This window comes from Hyperolius riggenbachi, chromosome 9, assembly GCF_040937935.1.
Source record: "Hyperolius riggenbachi isolate aHypRig1 chromosome 9, aHypRig1.pri, whole genome shotgun sequence".
In the NCBI taxonomy this organism is placed as follows: domain Eukaryota; kingdom Metazoa; phylum Chordata; class Amphibia; order Anura; family Hyperoliidae; genus Hyperolius; species Hyperolius riggenbachi.
The window spans coordinates 197,422,431-197,443,627 of record NC_090654.1 but is presented as its reverse complement, the minus strand read 5'-3'; the positions used below and the strand labels follow the sequence as shown (position 1 = coordinate 197,443,627).

General features: G+C 43.8%; 2 protein-coding genes across 3 annotated transcripts in view; one reads left to right on the top strand and one right to left on the bottom strand.

Moving 5' to 3' along the window:
• PPP2R3C (protein phosphatase 2 regulatory subunit B''gamma) overlaps positions 1-20,576 on the bottom strand; it is a 68,440-nt gene extending 47,864 nt beyond the window's left edge. The window contains exons 1-4 of one of the 2 annotated variants that reach the window (XM_068253862.1): positions 20,558-20,576; positions 8,636-8,695; positions 5,582-5,703; positions 4,047-4,151 (exon numbers count right to left, since the gene is read on the bottom strand). In XM_068253862.1, the coding sequence (XP_068109963.1) occupies positions 4,047-4,151; positions 5,582-5,703; positions 8,636-8,684 (276 nt within the window). In that variant the 5' untranslated portion in view covers positions 8,685-8,695; positions 20,558-20,576. Of the gene's footprint in view, positions 1-4,046; positions 4,152-5,581; positions 5,704-8,635; positions 8,696-12,218; positions 12,329-20,557 lie in introns of those variants that run through there. The other variant, XM_068253861.1, reaches the window with a different exon arrangement.
• PRORP (protein only RNase P catalytic subunit) overlaps positions 12,341-21,197 on the top strand; it is a 131,295-nt gene continuing 122,438 nt past the window's right edge. Inside the window, exon 1 of the mRNA XM_068253860.1 lies at positions 12,341-13,740. Coding sequence (XP_068109961.1) covers positions 12,770-13,740 — 971 coding nt within the window. The 5' untranslated portion in view covers positions 12,341-12,769. The remainder of the gene's footprint in view (positions 13,741-21,197) is intronic.

Below are 21,197 nucleotides of genomic sequence, written 5' to 3'. Positions count from 1 at the left end.
ATTTGCAACCCTCCCCCCCACTGGAATTCTGGCGTCATTGCTTATCCTGCCTTTTGGCCGGATTAAAGTTGGGTTTTGATTTCTGTGGTCTGTATGGAGCCCAACGCTTACCCTTGGAGGACTTGGAGTCCTGCTCTGACCTGTTAGGGGGACGAAATGGCCGCTTATACTGGAATGGTCTTTTCTTCTCTGGAAAATTTTTCTTTCTATCTGAAGTTCTATCTAGTGTATCATCCAATTTGGATCCAAACAGAAGCCCACCTTCACATGGTATTCCGCACAATTTAGATTTTGAGGCATTATCACCACTCCAAGTTTTAACCCATATGCCTCTTCTAGCTGAGTTAACCAAGGCAGTTGTTCTAGCCGTAAGCTTAACAGTGTCATCCGATGCATCCACCATATAATTGGAGGCATTTAAAACCTTAGGAAAGTCATTAAGAATTTCGTCTCGAGGAACCCCAGAAGCAATTTTATCTTGCATTTCTATTAGCCATGATCTTAATGATCTGCTCACTGCAGTGGATGCTACTGCGGGTTTAAAAGTCAAGGAAGAGGATTCCCATGCTCTACGCAGAAGGTTGTCCATCTTTTTGTCAATTGGGTCTTTCAGACTACCAAAGTCTTCAAATAATAAATCCGTTTTCTTTGACACCCTTGAAAAAGATGGGTCCAACCTAGGCGGAGGGCCCCAAAATCCCTGGTCCTCCGGAGAGAAAGGATAACGATTGGATAAGGATCTAGGCCAAAAGGCTCGCTTCTCAGGGTTATCCCATTCCTTCTTAATCATACCCTTTAGGGTGGAATGAACTGGGATAAACTGAGGCTGGGGATCCGCCAAAGTTTTGTACATCTCATCCAAAGGTGTCAAAGACTTTTTCTCTGTCTTGATACCCATTGTATCATACATAGCCCCCAATAAATCTTTCATTAAATCAGTTGAGAAAGCAAATTTTGATTTGTCAACATTAGAGACCTCCTCTTCCATATCTGATGGCTGATCTAACTCAGAAATCTCTCCCTCAGATAATTCAGAACCTTCTATTTCACTCTCTCTTCTACGCTTAGATCCGGAGGGACCCGGCTGGGGCAAATTCAGAACAGGGGATGCCGGAACAACAACTGTAGGCACTGAATCCATATTTCCACTAGTTCCTGGAACATCAGAAGGAACTATAGACTGTGAAGCAATGGCAGAGTCTTTAATCTCTTTAATTGCTGAAGACATCTCAGATCTCATCCAGCCCATTAAATCTTTAAATATGACAGGTGATTCATCCTTCACAACCTTCTCTGTACAATTCTGACATAACTTCTTAGAGGATGATGAAGAAAAACGATTGTTACAAATTGCACACTTCTTCTCAGACCTGCTTGACCCATGCTGACCGGATTGAGCAGCAGATTTGTCAGTTTTATCACCTTTATCAGATTTGTCCGACTTGTCATGTTTTTTAGGCTACAAAAAAACACAAACAAGGAACAAATATTACTAGAGGTTCCCTAGTAAATAATAATAACAAGCAGGAGTATTTCAGATACCACATCTACTTGCCAGAGAGGGGTCTTGTCCAGACTTAGCAGACTGCAAAGGAGCTGAACCTGAAGCGTCCTCCATGACTTCCAGTAACATCTGAGTCATGGACTCACCTCCAATAAATACCTCTAACAGACCCAGCTGATAACACTTAATGCCGCCCCTGCCGCATAAATTATGCAAATCAGCTCACATACCTTAAATAATCAGCCTAGGCTGATTCCCTCTCACCGCCGCGGCCCTGCCGCCTGATTGGCCCGGCGTCTTGATGTAATTACAATCAGCTGTTCCGCTGATTCACCTCTCTCCGCCGCGGCCCCTGCCGCTCTGCAGACCTCAGATCACGCGGGACGCCAGCGCGTGACTACTTCCGGGTAAAGCGGAAGTGACCTCTTCATGCGCGCGCCTGCGTGCATAACACCGCTGCCTTCCTTGGAGAAGCCTCCCATTCGCTGCAGGACTCCCCACTGATCACTGCTCAGCTCTAATGGGAGTCCTGCTACACGCTGCCCCTGCCGACTGACATGGATGGCACCCTGGAGACCTCTCCCTCCGTTCCGTCCGGGACAGGAAACTATACTGAGGTATAGCAGCAAAGTAAGTGGCTTATATAGCAGGCTGCCTGTTGCTTATGCAAATTTGTTCTTTTGCAGTTCCTGTCCACGGTGGGGAGGGAGACAAGTCTCATCCAGGGGTGCTGTCCGAGTGACGATCCGGGAAAGTATATTACACTTACAAAATACATACATTTTTAAGTATATACACATCATTAATAAAATTACACTTCCAACCCTCCCCCCCCAAAAAAACACTTGTAAAAAAAAAAAATCAGCTTAAAAAAATAAAATAAATAGTTGCCTTAGGGACTCAGCTTTTTTTATTCTATATTTTATGGGGGAAAATTAATTTTAATTTATTACATAGGGGCTTGTAATTATGGCCAGAACAAACAGAAAAATAACCACTTATATTTCAAAATAATATACTGTCGCCATACATTGTGGTAGGGACATAATCTAAACGGTTTAATTATCGGGACCACTGGGCAAATAAAACGTGTTTGTTTTATCCACAGGAGAATGTTTAATTTTAAAACTATAAAGGCTGAACACTGAGAAATAATGATTTTTTTTCTTTTTTTTTCTGTTTTTCTCATTAAAATGCATTTAGAATAAAAAAATTCTTAGCAAAATGTACTATCCACAGAAAGCCTAATTGGTGGCGAAAAAAACGAGGTATAGATCATTTTCTTGTGATAAGTAGTAATAAAGTTATTAGGGAATAAAAGGGAGGAGCGCTGACAACTGAAAATTGCTCTGGTCCGTTAGGATAAAAACCCTTGGGGGTGAACTGGTTAAAATACACAAAATACACTATAAATTACACACCTACAAAAACTACTGCAATAATAAGACTGCACTATAATTTTCATGTTGCTATATCACAAGTAGTAAACCAAAAAAAAAAAAAAAAAAAAAAAAAAAAAAAAAACCACTTTAGACAAGACAAGACAAATAACATTTATATTGCGCTTTTCTCCTTGCGGACTCAAAGCGCCATTTTACCGAAAGATAGCAAGGGGGGGGGGGGGGAGGGGGAATTAGGACAATGCAAAATGAGACATTAAAAATTAAAAAAATGATACACACTGCAAGTTGTTCATGTTGTCTGATCCTTTGTGCCCCTTCAGGACAGCATCTTTACTGCTGGCAGGTATAAAAAAAACAAAACAAAAAAAAAAGACGGACAGCTCTGACTGCCCTTATCCATATGCACAGAGAGGGAGATGCTGCTTGCTTGAAAGTTGGCGACATGCATGATTTCCCACAATGCAATGAGGTCTGGACACAGGAATCTGACATCACACTGTGGGAGGAGTTTTACCACAATATCAGCCACAGAGACCTCCCTGGTGCACTATTAAAGAAAAGTTATCTTTTTGTGGGAAAAGGAGTATTGCCTACTGATTGGGATGAAGTTCAATCCTGGCATAAATGTCCTCTTTAAGAAGCCAAGCTTTCATTACATACGTTTGATGGAGGATTTAGCACTTGAGTCTTCTACATGGTACACATAAAATTAGTGGTGTAGGGCTCAATAACAGGAGCAGACTATTTTACTTACAAGGGCTAATAAGGGCCTTTCTAATGCATATAAAGTTTGCCAGGCAAGCCTGAATGTGCAGCTAAAACAAATCCCACAGTTTGATTCATTTCGAATAATTTTCCCAAGACTGAGACTGGTTTTCTTTGAGATAGTCTGGAGCTCATTTCCTTCCCTTTACCAAAGCTGTGAAAACACTAAGCTGAATGAAGCCTGTGTGTCCCTGAATGGGCCTTTGGTTCTGGCAGACACACTGCCTCAGAGCAGCAAGTAAAGCATGAGCAGAGTAGTGGCTGGTGAATGAAATGAGAATTCTGATCAATCAGCTCTAATGTCCTCCCACATCCAGCTTCCACCCAGTGCCATTGTGCTGCTTCACCCAGTGTAAAGTAGCACTTAGTCTCACCTGTAGCTCCTCATTATCCAGCAACTCTCGGCTCTTTCTCTGTAAAAATACAGCACGGGATTCTTCTCTTAGCTTCTGCTGCAGCACCTCATCTTCTGCCGGCAACTGGGGGGGGGGGGGGGGGCAGGGGCAGAAACAGTGACTGTTAAAATGACACTAAAGCAAAAACAAACAAAAAAAACAACAACCTTATGATATAATAAATTGTATGTGTAGTACAGATAGTTAATAGAACATTAGAGGCAAAGAAAAGAGTCTCATATTGTAGTGTCTGAACTCTTCCTGTACTGGAATCTATATGAGACTCATATATGTGCTACTAATGTTCTATTTCTTGTGTGCTGTACTACACTTACAAATTATAAGTTTATTATCACTTTAGATTCACTTTAAATCATTGTAAGCACTATGAAAATCGTATTAATCCAGTGCCTAGGCCTAAATTCAGGAGCTGTTCCCCCCACAGCATCTTCTAAAAGTACACATCTGCAAGCATTACAAAACAAAAAATCTGCTCTGTTCTGGACTGGATAACCTTTCCTTGTTCTGCACTATATAAGCTCCACTGTCATTAGGTATGGAGTTATTATAACTTTTTAAACCTTTTGCTGCCAAGGTCACACTCCCAATCAGCACCTTAGGTGGTCCAGCCATATTTTCAATTATAATTTTGCCACAGGGAAATTGACACCACCCTCCAAACCATGTATTTTTGAAAGCAGAAAGATTGCATCGATAGTTATGGAAATAATATGTTCATTAACAAGGCAATCCAATATGTCCTCATGTCTCCCCTCCAGTTACAGTGCAATGGTGATGTGAACTGAAGTAGAGTTGAACCATCTTAAAAAAAAAAGTCATTATGAACAGAAGCCTCTATTACACGTGCAGTCACCTTCCAATGGATCACAGTTCCCTAGAATCCCTATATATAGTGCCTCCTTTTGTGCTACAGCTCTCCAGATTCTCCCAATGAACCTGAATTCTAAAGTAAGCCCTAAATGTGTTCCTCAGCTTTTTATTGCCACATAATGTGTTTTGATCTTAACATCGTGCCCCAAATTATGCATCCCAACCCATCAGCCCCTCCCCTCCCCCCATCATAAGTCCCAGATTTTTAGTTCTACCCTCCTATAGAGTATCCCAGTTTTTGGAGCACCTTACAATGTTTTATCAGATTTGCAGTGCTCTGATATTGTGATCCAGTTTAGTGTAACCTCCTTTAGTTTGTCACCATTAGCTCACCTAACTCCTACTATGCCCATGTGGTGATCATGGATAGAAACATCACCCACTTTGTCACCACCACATTTTGACCACTGAAAAAGTCTATGATAAAGCGACCGCCATTTGCTTCTTACAGAAAACCGGACCATACTGGAACTGCTCAGAGACCACCGCGCACCGGGACCACTCAGAGATCATTCTGCTGACTCCTCCATGTAATCAGTTGTGTCATCTGACCCACCTGTTATTTCATGTTACATTTCTCATATTTTCTCACAGCTTACATGCTGGCTGCTTCACTTTCTCACCCTATAGTAGAATCGAGGGATGTTCAGCGAATTTGGCTTCTTCTGGAATCCTTTCCACTCTGTGTAAAACTGAGTAAATAAGGCCATTTCTTCATCCTTCATCTCCTCCTCACTTCTTCTAGCTGTCAAGCAGAAAAGCCTCTTGTTAAAGGAAGGAAGGATGCCGAATTAACATTGTATTCACATAATTACAGCACACCTATCATCAGCCTTTGAGATCCAAACTAAGCACAAAATGAAACGAATATACATAATCAGCTGTTACCTGCAAAGATGCTTGTAAAAATAAACAGTTCCATAGATCATGGATGATGACGTAGTAAACAAGTGTTTACTTTCTGGCTCTGGCACCTCCCTTTATCGTTATTGGTCCATAGTGTTATGTGTAGCTTTACTGGCCAATAGTGATACACTTTGCCTAAACTCAATAGTTAATGGAACCTAAGCAGCTTTTTTTTCTGCAGTTTTTTTTCCCTGGTTACAAATAGCTATAGGAGCTGACATTTCCCGTCCCCACCTCCTTATTTATCCAGGAGAAGGTGTGAAGGTAATCAAGTGTGTGTGTTTAAAGAACAGTATCCTATCTTCCAAAACCCTCCCCAATGAAGGCTTTTATTTGCTCATTGCAACTGCTAATTACAGCAGTCCTTATCTGCCTGCTCTAAGGTCCACAGGTTGTGGAAGTAGAGCAATAAAAGCCAGTAACAAAACATTTAAATGCAAGAAGAGGTAGAATGGATTTTTTTTAGTAATGAGCCAAATTGTTAGCCTGCATTTTAAATGTGCTATTTAGAAACCCTGGGGGCTAAAAATGCTGCTCGGTTCACTTTAACATTAAATTTTTACAAGATCTCAGCAGCTTGAGGAGGAGAAAGATTGTTTTAGTAAGTGATCACTCTCTTGCCTAGATATATGACAGGTTTGCTTTAAAGTAAACATGTTAGTTCTGACACAGTATCCATGTAAAAGTAATACAAAAGGATTGCAGCTATGGGCCAGTTGTAGTGGATATGCGCAGGGCGACCCTAAGTGAGACAGTAGACCATCCTTCAAACCTGCTCGGTACCTTGAAACCAAGGATTCCAGACTGTATGTATGGGAGAAAGTAAGTACAGCATGGTCTGGCTTAGGTGCAGCTAATGCTATTAATAAGCCTAAATATTGCTGCTAGATGTGGCCCACGTGAACATCACGATGCAAACAATGTCACATACTGAGATTCTGTGCTGACATACTCAGTCTGTGCACGGAATCCTCTTTTGGACTATATACATACGTATTTGCGCATGCCAGATGTCTTTCAGCTGTTGCATAGGCATGTTCATAGCTTCACATATGCAGTCTATCCATCTTAGTCTCTGATGTCCTCTTCTTTTTTTGCCCTCAATTTTTCCAAGGATTTCTCCAAATAATCTGGTCTTCTCATTATGTGACCAAAGTATTTGAGTTTTAATAGTAGTATCAGCCCTTCTAGTGAACACTTGGGCTTTATTTCTTTAAATATGGACTAGATCTTTAGGCCTGGCAGTCCAGGGAACTCTCAGTAGCTTTATATACACAGTCCAAAAGCATACATTTTTCTACACATAACCTTATTCATAGTCCAACGTCACAGCCGTATGTTACTACTGGGAAGACCATGGCTCTAACTATCCTGATCTGGGTTGGTGAGGTGACATCTCTATCCTTTATTATTTTGTCCAAACTTCCCTTTCAGACAAAACAGAAGCAACTAGCAGTAATACTTCTGCTTATTAATGAATGGTATTAGCTGCACTGAAGCCTGGCAAGGCCATACTTTCTCCAAGTAAAGGCTGCCATCAGTCCTCCCTTTAATAAAATCCTAACTGCCTGGCTTCTCAAGCTGATCTTTTGGCCTCAGTATTTCCTGAGCAACACATTGGGAAGAAGCATACAGTCAGTTGCGTCAGGACACCTGCTCTACATACAGAAATATGCTGAGTAGGGAAATATATTATTATGTATTATAACTTTATGGCTAATAAAGTAAGAATGGTTCAGCTCTGCCTAGAAGCGGTTCATCATCCAGAGGTAGCCATAAAAACATTCCATGCAAAATAATATTCTACTCTTGTAGACAAAGATTAATAATTTCAGTTCAAGTCTGTACGTCACAATCCTATTTTAAATATACAACCTTGGTTGTATCTGCAGAAATCAGCATATGCAGAGCTCAGCATTCCTGGCAGCAGAGTATTGGGTGCGTCAGTTTATTGGTTAGTACTGCTGATGTTCTTCCAAAGCTCCTGTGCAGTCGGCTCTATAGCTAATTACACACGAAGGAAGAGGAGAGTACCTGGAGTGTTTATCGGGCAGCCTATATTTTGCACTAAAAGAGTACATTTCATGCTTGAACATTTTTTGAGTAGCTAGGCCCTTTGAAACATGCACAGCAAGCAGCAAACTAAAATGAAAAGAGAAGTTTTAAAAACACTAAATAAAACAATGGTTTTTGTATCAAGGGAAATTCACTTTAATCTCACATCATTACACACAGGTTTTCAAAAGCAGAGAAGATATTCTCAGCAATTTTTCCAAGCATATATAACACATTATGGCATCCCACAGGTAATGTAACCTCCAAGACAAGACAAATAAAATGTATATTGCGCTTTTCTCCTAGTGGACTCAAAGCACTTGCCCACGCTCAGTAGCAGGGCTGTGGCATTGGAGCAACTTCAGGTACCCGGAGTTGGAGTCAGTGGTTTTGATAAACTGAAGAGTCGGATGATTTTTGTACCAACTCCAACTCCCGGTAAGAATAAGACTAAGGAGACAGAGCAATTTTGGGTACCTAGAGTCGGTGGTTTCATAAACTGATGAGTCTGAGGTTTTTTGTACCAACGCCACAGCCCTGCTCAGTAGGCAGTAGCAGTGTTAGGGAGTCTAGTCCAAGGACTCCTAACTGAATAGGTGTTTACTGAACAGGAAGACACTATCACTATCCAACCACCACCCACTCCAAGGTAACTTAGCAGTGGTTAGGTAGGAGGGGGGCATGAGAGGCAACCTGCCCGCAGTACCTCTGCTTACCTTTGTCATCACGCTTTAGCTTGTCTCTTAAACTTCTCTTCCAGTCCATTTTAGATGTTGCTGTTTACAGACAGAGAATAACATATCAAATGTCTTAATTTTCCTCTGCAATGTAATAACATTAGAATTATAAACAAAAAAGCCATAACATACATTTCCTGAGGTGCTGGCCTGAGAGGGATATGGAGGCTGCCTTATTTATTTCCTTATAAACAATACCAGTTGCCTGGCATCCTGCTGATCTTTCATGCATCACTAGTGTCTGAATAACACACCTGAAACAAGCATGTGGTAGATCCAGTCAGAGCACCTGATCTGCATGCTTGTTCAGGGTCTAGGGTTAAAAGTATTAAAGAGAACCCGAGGTGGGTTTAAAGAATGTTATCTGCCTACAGAGGCTGGATCTGCCTATACAGCCCAGCCTCTGTTGCTATCCCAAACCCCACTAAGGTCCCCCTGCACTCTGCAATCCCTCATAAATCACAGCCGTGCTGTGAGGCTGTGTTTACATCTGTAGTGTCAGTCTCAGCTGCTCCCCGCCTCCTGCATAGCTCCTTTCCCTGCCCCTGTCCCTTCCCTCCAATCAGCAGGGAGGGAAGGGAGGCAGGCGGGGACAGGAGTTCTGCAGGAGGCGGGGAGAGCAGCAGACTGACACTATAGAGATAAACACAGCCAGCTTTGACAAGCTGTTTGTCAGCAGCGTGGCTGTGATTTATGAGGGATTGCAGAGTGCAGGGGGACCTTATGGGGGTTTGGGATAGCAACAGAGGCTGGGCTGTATAGGCAGATCCAGCCTCTGTATGCAGATAATATTCTTCAAACCCACCTCGGGTTCTCTTTAAAGGCAGAGAATCAGCAGGATAGCCAGGAAATGTGCCTTGTTTAAAAGGAAACAAACATGGCAGCCACCATATCCCTAAGGTCAGTTGTCCTTTTTAGGCCTGGTCGGCACTGGCTTTAAAAGCGCTGCATGCAACATTTCTGCAGTGATTTTCATTCAATTGAATTAGAATCGCAAAAGCAAGCCTGGCAAAATGACTGACGAATCCTAGCAAAATGGTCACAATTGTCACTGTTATTGGGGCCTTACATGGCTCCTCTCACTGTCCGCAAGTGACGCTTTGTGTGGGTTCCCATTCTCACAAGGAGGAAGTGATTCTATGCAATTACCTTCAAGCTGATAAGTGTAAATTATAAGCTTTGGAACTGAACTTTGTAAGTCCAAAGAAGTTTTGTGAAGCTGCACACCTATTTGTATTATTATTTAGTATATATATAGCGCCAACATCTTCTGCAAGGCTGTACAGAATATATTGTCTTGCCACTTAACTGTTCCTCAGAGGGTCAGTGAGTGGATGGTGTAATGGTTAAGGGCTCTGCCTCTGACACAGGAGACCAGGGTTCGAATCTCGGCTCTGCCTGTTCAATAAGACAGCACCTATTCAGTAGGAGACTTTGGGCAAGTTTCCCTCACACTGCTACTGCCTATAGAGCGCGCCCTAGTGGCTGCAGCTCTGGCACTTTGAATCCGCCAGGAGAAAAGTGCGATATAAATGTTATGTGTCTTGTCTTTTGTCTAAAAATCCAATCCCTACCATAGTCATGTCTATATCGTGTAGTGTATGTATCATAATCTAGGGCCAATTCAGGTGAAGCCAATGAACTTATCTGTATGTTTTTGGGATGTGAGAGGAAACCGGAGTGCCCGGAGGAAACCCATGCGAACACCATGAAAACATATAAAACTCCATGCAGATAGTGACCTGGCTGGGATTTAAACCGGAGACCCAGCACTGCAAGGTGAGAGTGCTAACACTCCACCATTCTGCCCATATTCGTACAGGCTTAAGATTACCATGCAGGGCCAGATTTCCGGAACGGTCACAAAGGCCCAATACTTGGCCAGCTGCCCAAAAGGGGTTGCCTGGACATGGAATGAATACCGAACAGAAACCTACAATATAATAAGGAGGATGCAAATGGGTAGCAACACATGGGAGAGGAGAGATGCTGATCAAGGGAGCTGTACAAGAAAGAGAAGGGTTGCTGTGCCAGTGTTCCCCAACTAAAACCTCAAGCCCCACCAACAGTGAATGTTTTGTGGAAATTCACAGAGGTAGTTAATCAGCACTGCTGAGGGGATCAATCTGAAAATGGCGCCTGTGAATAATGGTGCACGGTGTTGCCGCTAATCCGTTTGCCGCTTATCGCTATTTAACGTTAAAGCCTTATTGTTATTTAACATTAAAGCCTTATTGTTATTTAGCGTTAACACAAAGAACCCTCTCTGTACCTATCCCTAACCCCTAAACCCCCCCCCTGGTGGTGCCTAGCCCTAAGCACCCCCCTGGTGGTGCCTAGCCCTAAGCACCCCCCTGGTGGTGCCTAGCCCTAAGCAACCCCCTGGTGGTGCCTAGCCCTAAGCAACCCCCTGGTGGTGCCTAGCCCTAAGCAACCCCCTGGTGGTGCCTAGCCCTAAGCAACCCCCTGGTGGTGCCTAGCCCTAAGCAACCCCCTGGTGGTGCCTAGCCCTAAGCAACCCCCTGGTGGTGCCTAACCCTAACCACCCCCCTGGTGGTGCCTAACCCTAACCACCCCCCTGGTGGTGCCTAACCCTAACCACCCCCCTGGTGGTGCCTAACCCTAACCACCCCCCTGGTGGTGCCTAACCCTAACCACCCCCCTGGTGGTGCCTAACCCTAACCACCCCCCTGGTGGTGCCTAACCCTAACCACCCCCCTGGTGGTGCCTAACCCTAACCACCCCCCTGGTGGTGCCTAACCCTAACCACCCCCCTGGTGGTGCCTAACCCTAACCACCCCCCAGGTTGGTGCCTAACCCTAACCACCCCCCAGGTTGGTGCCTAACCCTAACCACCCCCCAGGTTGGTGCCTAACCCTAACCACCCCCCAGGTTGGTGCCTAACCCTAACCACCCCCCCCCCCCAGTCGTGCCTAACCCTAACCTTGACAGTGTTACATTAAATTCATTCACCGTTTTGCAGTTATATAACTTCTGCTGTTTGGCTTATGTAGGGCACTATTGATAAATAACGTTACTGTGCACAATAACGTCTGGAGTTTGGCATATGAACGGCACTATTGATAAATAACGTTAGTGTGTGCCCCTATTGATAAATAACGTTAGTGTGTGCCGTTTTTCTTCTTTTTTTCCCTGTGCGCCATTATTATGCAGTACTAACGATAAATAGCGATGTGTATCTTTTTAATGCGGCGCCATTTTTATGCATAGGCGCTGTGCGCCATTATTCACTGATCCGCTGCTGAGGCACCAATTACACCACCTGTGAATATGTGCAGTTTCCTTCAAAACGTGTACTGTTGGTGGGCTACACAAGGTTGCACATAGAGAACAAAGAGAAAGTTGGCTTTGGGGCAGCAAAGCATTAATCCAGACTTGTTACTGAGTAGGGAATACAAAGTTGCAATAGTAAGCACAACCCCATGTACCACTGCCACTCTACAAGCTACAAAAAAAGAATCGGATAACAGCTTAGGAACACAACTATAACTCTCATTAAAACTAATGTCAAATCAGTAATAGGGACCCATGCTGAACTCACAGTAGCTCCATACACTCGCGTTGTCACCAACTATCTCACACACACAGCCAGCCAGTTACCAGGAAACGCCTCAGCTGCTTTTCCCTCAATAAACACATCCAGAACGTCACTTCCATTCAGTTAAACTCGCGTAGCAAAAATTGTAAGATAAATATGTCTTCAGAATTGGACGGTTTAGCAGCCATTTTCCTGTAGATCTGGTGATGAGGAAGCATAGCTTTAGCTACAGAAAAATGGCGACTATGCTGCAGACAAAACATATTTTACTTTCTCCTGACGACTGTACTCACGCGCCGGAAAAAAGTCTGACAACTACATGTGACTTCTGTACAACCCGGTGTAGTGTAGTTAGTTTCTGGAAGTATTTAAAGGTTCTTTACTGAATAAGCGTGAGGTTATTCAAATTTTTCTATATGTTTCAATGGTGCCTTGCTATAATTACAATAACGATCTGCTTCTGTAGCCCTATAACGATCTGCTTCTGTAGCCCTTAGAGCTGATAGTAGGCAATAGAAACGACACCCGAGGAAAGAGGGACCATCAAGGACAGCATGTCTTCCCTTCAGCTGCTGTACAGAACTTTGTACAGGAAAGTTAATGCAAGCAAAGTATCTGCATGCCAAGCTGCTGGGGGTTTTGTGCCTTATGGGATCCGGCTACGTGTCAGTTCTCGCTGTAATATAAGGACATCTTGTATTGTGAGAACAAGTACAGATGAGGATAACTTCAAAAAAGGAGCAAAGCAGACGAGAAAAGTAGAGCATAGGAGAGGGACATCTGTGTTTTTCGCTGGCTCAGCCCAAATGAGGATTGCCAGAACTAAAGAGAATGAACTTCCACCTCAAAAAGAAGATTCTACCACCAGATGTTCGACTGCAAATTTAATTTTGCCTACAGTTCCATTGGGATCTCAGGACTGGGGGCAGCTGAAAAACCAGTTTAGCGACACAAGGAACTTCGAACTTCAAGTTATGGAAAAGATGGTTAAAATGAACACAGATGTTGATGTTGCAAAATCTCTTTTGAATTTTATTGCAGAAAATGACGGTGACATCAGTTACAGGATGCTCATTATGTATCTGGTGTTGTGTGCCGAACAAAATCGCACTACAGAGCTTTGTGATGTTTATGATATTATGAGACTGAAATTTCAAACCTTAGATACTGGGGGCAGTAGTATATTCATTAAAGGTTTGAGCAAAACTGATCGCTGGAGGGAGTCCATTGATATTCTGGACACCCTGAAGAAGGTAGGCTCTGCTTCTGCCAGGAACTATGCAGACTGTGTAAGGGCAGCTGTTGAACACCAAGAAGGTCAGCTTGCATTTATGTTGTTCAATGAAATGTTGCAAAGCGGTTGTATGCCTCCTAAAGATGCTATTCAGAGCCTTTTTGATGCTTCACAGGATATACAGGACGATGAGTACAGAAACAAGTTGATTGATATTCTCGCTTATCTAAGAGGAAATCAGATCTATCCAGGACAGCCACTGATGAAAAGTATAAAGGCCTGGTTTGAGAGGTACTGTGGATACGGTGCTAAGATGGGAATCTTTTTTATTTCATACCACTTTGTGATAGCTGCAAACAGATATATGTATATTACACAAGGGAGGCTGATGTAGGGTCATATCACGCAGGGACTCCACTGCATTGATTGAGCAGGTAGTCACAAGCACTAGTGACTAGTCTCATCAATAAGTTGCTAGTGCTAGCAACTAGGGAGGCAAGGATCATGCATTTTTATGCAAATGTGTGCAGCTTTTAAATAGACCAATCAAATTCTTCCTTGAGGGGATTTCATTGGTTCATTTTCAAGCTACATATATTTTCCTGGGTTGTGCAGTCAGTCTGAGCAATTTTTGGGTACCTGGAGTCAGAGTCGGTGGTTTCATAAAATGAGAAGTTGGAGTCCGAATAATTTTGTACCCACTTCATAGCTCTGCAAGGGCTGAGGAGTCGAGGAGTTGGAGCTATTTTGGGTACCTGGAGTCATTGGTTTCATAAACTAAGGAGTCAAGGTTAAAGTCGGTTGATTTTTTGTACTGACTCCACAACCCTGTTATTTTCATAAACCATTTACATAATCCTGCATCAGCTCAGGGTATGCATCTCATTCCTACTAGCATAATTGTTCTCCTCAAACTTTAAAGTGTACTCAAGGTGATATGATGAAATAGACATGTGTATGTGCATACAAATAAGTAACTAGGCTGTGTTCCTTTTCATTTTTTATGCCTGAAAGAGTGTAAACATTAGACAGACACAGAACATTTATATAGCGCTTTTCTCCTGGTGGACTCAAAAAACCAGAGCTGCAGCCACTAGGACACGCTCTATAGGTAGTAGCAGTGTTAGGAAGTCTTGTCCAAGGTCTCTTACTGATGAGGTGCTGGCTTACTGAACAGGCAGTGCCGAGATCTGAACCCTGGTCTCCTGTGTCAGAGGCAGAGCCCTTAACCATTACACTATCCAGCCACAGCCATTAGGTATGCAAGTGACAGTTTCTGACTAATCCTCACTGATCAGGAATTGCAGCCTGTAAAAGAACAGTTTCTGAGTGCAGGGGATACAATAAATAAAAAAAGGTCAATAGTGAATCGATTGGAACTCTAAACTTTCTCAAACTGTGTGAAAAGCTGTGTCATTCATATGGCCTCTTTCAGACAAGCAGCTGACAGCTGTTCTCCTGCACTTGCCATGCACTCTTTAGCACTCCATACCCGCCCTGGACAGGCGCCCCCCCCCCCCCCCCCCCCATGGAGTCTGAGCTCATATGCGACATGTCATAGTCTTCTTCCACCGGGTAACACCACCCTGTGTCAGTGCTTGACACATGTGGTGTTGCAACCGCTGCAATTCAGCTGCATTTAAATTGCACTTGAATTGCACTGGTGGGTGGCAGACAGGATGCTGAACTGCTCGGCAATACAACATTAAACCTAAGTTTAAGCGTTTAAATAGAAATGACTGTATACATTTTTTTTTTAAAGTCGATTTCAGGAGTAGGTGTATAGATAATTGTTTATCTCATCAGTTTATTTTCACCTTAGAGAGACTCTGAAGTGATAATATTTTCAGCTTTTTACCGTCTATTATGTTTAAGCTGTACGAGGAGATGTGAAACGCCACATTCCCACAGCAAAATGAGGGCTTTATGCCCCCCCAAATCCCGGGGCAAACATCCATGACTTTCAAAGTCGTGGATTTTGCTGCCTGGGGAGGCAGAGCTTTGTGCTGTAGCTCTGCCTCTAATGAACTCAATCTGTGCGCGGATCTCCACCTCTCCCCGTCCCGCTCTGTGAAGGAAGATTGAGAGGGGTGGGGAGAGGCGGCGATCAGCAGCGATTGACTTCATTAGAGGCAGAGCTACATCGCTAAACTCTGCCTCTTTTAGGAAGCGCTTCCCAGATTTTCCCCTGGGGATTAGGAAGGCATAAAGCACTAATTTTGCCACGGAATTGCAGCGTTTCACATCTCATATGGCTTAAACATAATAGAAGGTAAAAAGCTGGATTTGTTTTCGCTTCAGACTCTTTAAGCTTCCAGTTGTGACAGAATTATGTGAATGTTAGTCTGCAGCTTTTGATGAGCACAGCATCACCAGGCGCAACACATGGGGGAGGCACCAGGGTGCTATAATCCAATCCCTATCTCCAATTCCCCCACACACCTTACCCAGCACAGCTCAGCAGCTGAAGTTTGACTGTGTAAATATCACACTACAGGCTCCTGCAGCAATTGGTTCTCTCTTGTCCACCAGGCTCTTCTGTCAGCATGTACCAGGTCTAGGCTTGATGATTGATGTCATCAGTTGGTTGTAACGATCGGTGTCAGCACACAGAGAGAATCTGATTATTGGTGATCTGCAGTATCACCAAGAATACAGATATATACCTGATTATTGATGATCTGCAGAATCACCAATAATACAAGTATAACTAACCTCTGGACACCTGATGAAGTGTGTTTGGTGCAACAGTATATGAGCCTGGATCACCTGAGGAGCAGGTGACCCTAGACCGTAACGAGTATCTCCTAGTTAGGCTTGGAGATAACCAGAGAGCCAGTGATTCCCTGAACTGCCGGGAGTCAGACTCTACTGCAGTCAAAGGACTTCTATGGGTTAGAGTCCCTAACTGGATTGCAGAGAGGTTCCTCTGAGGGACATGGAGTCCCGGCAACTACTGGACACCCCACCGGGGGGGGGGGGGGGGAGGGGTGTCACAGGTAGAAGGGTCAGCCAGGCCGGGTCGGCAACACACGAGTAGATAAGGTACAGAGACAGAAGGCTGATTCGGTAACCAGGGACAGGCAGGGTTGGCAACAGGTAATCAGATATGCGAAAGTACCGAATCAGAGAGCAGGAGAAGGGTCAAGAGAGCAATAGGTCATAACAGATATCAAGCAGAGGCCTAGTCTAGAGTGTGAGGTCCGTGGTCTCAACACTCAGGACCTGATCTAAAGAATAACACAGCAATGACACAGTATCTGTAATCTTGGGTGTGAGGTCCGTGGTCTCTACACCCTGGAACTGGTCTAAAGAATAACACAGCAATGACACAGTATCCCTAAACTTGGGTGTGAGGTCCGTGGTCTCTACACCCTGGAACTGGTCTAAAGTATAACACAGTAATCTGGCTAAGTGTGAATTCCCAGGTCCACCTGGTTCTAACGCACTGAGGGATCTGACCATGGTCTGAGTGCTAACACATAAGCATTCGCAACGGCAGACAACCAGCAACTAACAAGCAAGAAGTATATATAGCAGAGCGCTCCTCATCGCCGCCCAGTCCCATTCAGCTAATCACTTACTGCGCTGGGATCAGCTGATCGTCCTGATCAGCTGATCCTTCTCCTATTGGCATAAAGGGCCTGCCTGTTAGAGCGCGCACGCAGCTCTCCATCTGTGTGCACTACTAGGCTTAGACAAACCAGACACATGCTGCTGCGGAGAAACCGCCGGTCTGAACGCGGAACCAGCCACCTCGCTGTCAGACCGCGCGGCGGTGTCTCCGCAATCTATTACATTGGTACAAGCTGACACCAGATGGCGGCAGTCACAGTGGGAGGATAATGCTTCATACACACTTGAGATAAAAGTCTTTGGAAAAGGCAAGATCACAGACCAATGTTACCCCCTTCCATGTAGTATGAGAGCCATACTCTACACAGTCTATTCTATGGAGCTGCACTCCCCATCAGATAAAATCTTTGCAAGATGCTGCACACAAAGATGCCCGTACACATTCAAAAGATCATTATCTGCAAAAGATCTGTTCCTGCAAAAAATCCATTCCTGCAAAATGCATTCATAGTCTGAGATCTGCAGATCCTCATACACACCTGGTTTAACAGACTTTATCTGCATATCTGGCAATCATCTGCAGATCTGAAAATCCATCCTGGTGGATCTGATCTGCAGACGATCTGCAGATGATTGTCTGTTAAACCAGGTGTGTATGAGGATCTGCAGATCTCATAGACTATGAATGCATTTTGCAGGAATGGATCTTTTGCAGGAACAGATCTTTTGCAGATAATGATCTTTTGAATGTGTACGGGCATCTTTGTGTGCAGCATCTTGCAAAGATTTTATCTGATGGGGAATGCAGCTCCATAGAATAGACTGTGTAGAGTATGGCTCTCATACTACATGGAAGGGGGTAAAATTGGTCTGTGATCTTGCATTTTCCAAAGACTTTTATCTCAAGTGTGTATGAAGCATAAGAGAGGTGATTGCTGCAGGAGCCAGGAGGGTGAGTTAAAATTACACAGCCATACTCCCAGCTGTTGATCTCTGCAAGGGGAGACCACTAGACTACAAGGGATAGGAGGAGGGGTGTGTTATCTTATCACAAGACAACCAGGGAAGGAGCATAACACTAGACACCAAGGAATCTTTAGAGGGGAAGGGAATACCACTGCTGGGGAATGCTTAAAGGAGGATTGGGTATTCCACTACAGTGTTCTCCCCAGGCTGTTTTAGCCGGGTGCTCCACCCGGCTAGTTTTGGTGAGCACCTGGCTGTTATCAGCTCACCTCCTCCTATGCTGCGAGAAAAGTTGCGCACAGAACCACCCGCCCTGCATTCTCTCATATCGCCCAACCCAGCTACTTTTTCATGTCACCCGGCTGGAAATAATTTCTGGGGAGAACACTGCACTAGACCACCAGACAATGTGGGGGATATCACTAGACTATCAGGGAATTTCGTAAAGTGTAACTTAATTTAGAACTTCATCTCTGCTCTAAAAGATTAGCCACATAAACGATAAATGTTAAAGACAAAAAATCTTTATTATAATTTATGGAAATCCTAAAAAAAAACCTGAAGTTTCAGTTGGATTTACTTTTGCAGAAGGCACTGATGGGGTTAAGCCTCAATGTTTACTATATAGAGAGTTGCCTAGACAGAGCTCTCCTGCAGTCCATTTACAGTTGCTGATGAGTGATGACAACTAACTAGACGTATTAATAAAAATGCAATATCACTATGCGCTTATTCAAACAATAAATATTTTATTAACATCATATTAGGGCCGTGCACCTTCTCTTTCATAGGCGCAGCCACGCAGTAGCCGTGCCTATGAAAGAGAAGGTGCACGGCCCTAATATGATATAGTAGTATAGGATTGAAACATCCTAATACAGGCTGACAAAAAAAAAAAAAATACTGCCACAGCGATCGGACACCTCAGCCGGCATGTCCACTTAGGGACAAAAAAAGGTGAGCCCGATCGCTGGGCTCCATAGCTGGGCTCTGCAGGAGGCTAAAAAGCCTGCACAGCCTAGTGCAACAAAAAAGAGCCTGGTCGATAGGGGGGTTTAACACTGCGGTCCTCAAGTGGTTAAAGGACCGCTTTCATGACAGGCTGTAAAATTTAAAACACTTGTGTTACTCATACATTATTATTATTTAGTATTTATATAGCACTGACATCTTCCACAGTGCTGTACAGAGTGAATTGTCTTGTCACTTAACTGTCTCTCAGTGGGGCTCACAATCTAATCCTTGCCATAGCTATATGTTTATGTATGTATCATATCTATGTATGTACCATGCAGTATATGTATCGTAGTCTAGGGCCAATTTAGAGGGAAGCCAATTCACTCATCTGCATGTTTTTTGGGATGTGGGAGAAGACCGGAGTACCTGGAGGAAACCCACACAGACATGGGGAGAACATACAAACTCCATGCAGATGGTGCCCTGGCTGGGATTCGAACTGGGCACCCAGCGCTGCAAGGCAAGAGCGCTAACCACTACGCCACCGTGCTGACTAGTGTAAAATGCACTGTAAATTAATCTAAAAGACCTCTTTATAACAGGCTTTGAACTAGGACATTAATGGGAGATTCTTAAAATTTGTTGCATTTCGTTTTTTTGTGTACCCAAAGCAAACCTTGGGTCAAAACTCAAATACTTACCTAAGAAGAGAGAACCCTCTGGATCCTGTAGTCTTCCTCACGATGTCCTCGGGGTTAACGTTGTTGAGCACAGACTCCCCAAAGGAATCATACAAGCTCTTGTCGGATTCCAAGCTCATAACCACGCTTCTCTTCAAGCACGAACATGGCCGACTTCACAATAAGCCGGAGCCACTTCTGCTCGACCTACTGCGCAGGTGCGGCCATGCTCGAGAATGAAGAGGAGTCCGGTCACAATGTGCAGGAGGGCTATAGGCAGGCGACGGTCCAGATGAGGGCTTGCAGGATCCAGAGGGTTCCCTCTTCTTAGGTATTTGATTTTTGACCCGAGCTTCACCTCAGGTTTTCTTTAACCTCCTTGGCTTATGTTTCTTTCTGGATTTTAGGGTCTGAAAGCGGTAATTTTTTTTTTTTTTTTTTGCATGCTTTTAGATCCTAAAACCTGGAAAAAAAATCATGCTGCTACGGAGTTCTGTAGCAGCTCAGCTCTCACTCACCTCCCTGGGATCCAGTGCTGCAGTTTTCCCTCCGTCCTCCGGGTGACGCTGTAACCCTTTAGTGATATTGCCGGCTATCGCCATGACGACAGACAGCGATCTCACCAAGGAGACGCAGAGCCTCGGAGGAAAGGAAGTAGAATGGTGGACAACATTGGGATCCTCCAGGAGGTGTGTTAAACGCCCGCTGCGCACATTGCTCTGCACAGACCTCCCGCCGGCTACCGCGAGTTCAGCTCGGGGAAACCGCTCCTAGTATGTTTTTCCACCCCGAGTTTAAAGAGGAACTGTCGCAAAAATCTTCATTTAAAACACATACAAATAAGAAGTACATTTCTCCCAGAGTAAAATGAGCTATAAATTACATCTCTCCTATGTTGCTGTCACTTAGTAGTAGAAATCTGACATTACCGACAGGTTTTGGGCTAGTGACTAGCCGCTAGTCCATCTCTCCATAAGGGATTCACAGCATGGCCTTTATTCTTTATAAAGACATTTCCTGAAAAAGATTTATACAAAGATGCTGGCCAGCCTCCCTGCCCGCTGTACACTATTTTGGCAGTTGGACGGAGCAACTGCCATTCACTAAGTGCTTTTAAAAATAAAGAAAACCCTGAGAACCCCCCTATGAGAATATGGACTCATCCAAAATCTGTCGGTAATGTCAGATTTCTACTTCTTATTGTAAGTGACAAGAACATAGGAGAAGAGTAATTTATGGCTCATTTTACTCTGGGAGAAATGTACTTCTTATTTGCATGTGTTTTAAATTTTTAAGATTTTCGTGAAAGTTCCTCTTTAACTCGTGATTACTGCTAAGGAGGTTAACAGGAATTGACCTATGCAGAGATATAAGCCTACATGCAGGAAATCTGCTAACCTGGATGTTATTCCGGTAACTAATAGGTTAATGGACGCTGCTCCCCAGACGTAAGTACCGGCAAAAAATCTTACCGCTGTTTTGTGAATCAGGGTCCATGATTCCTACCCTGCTATGCATCTTTCCAGGAATGCATCAGGTTTGTCACAGCTGTGTTCTAATACTTTTTTT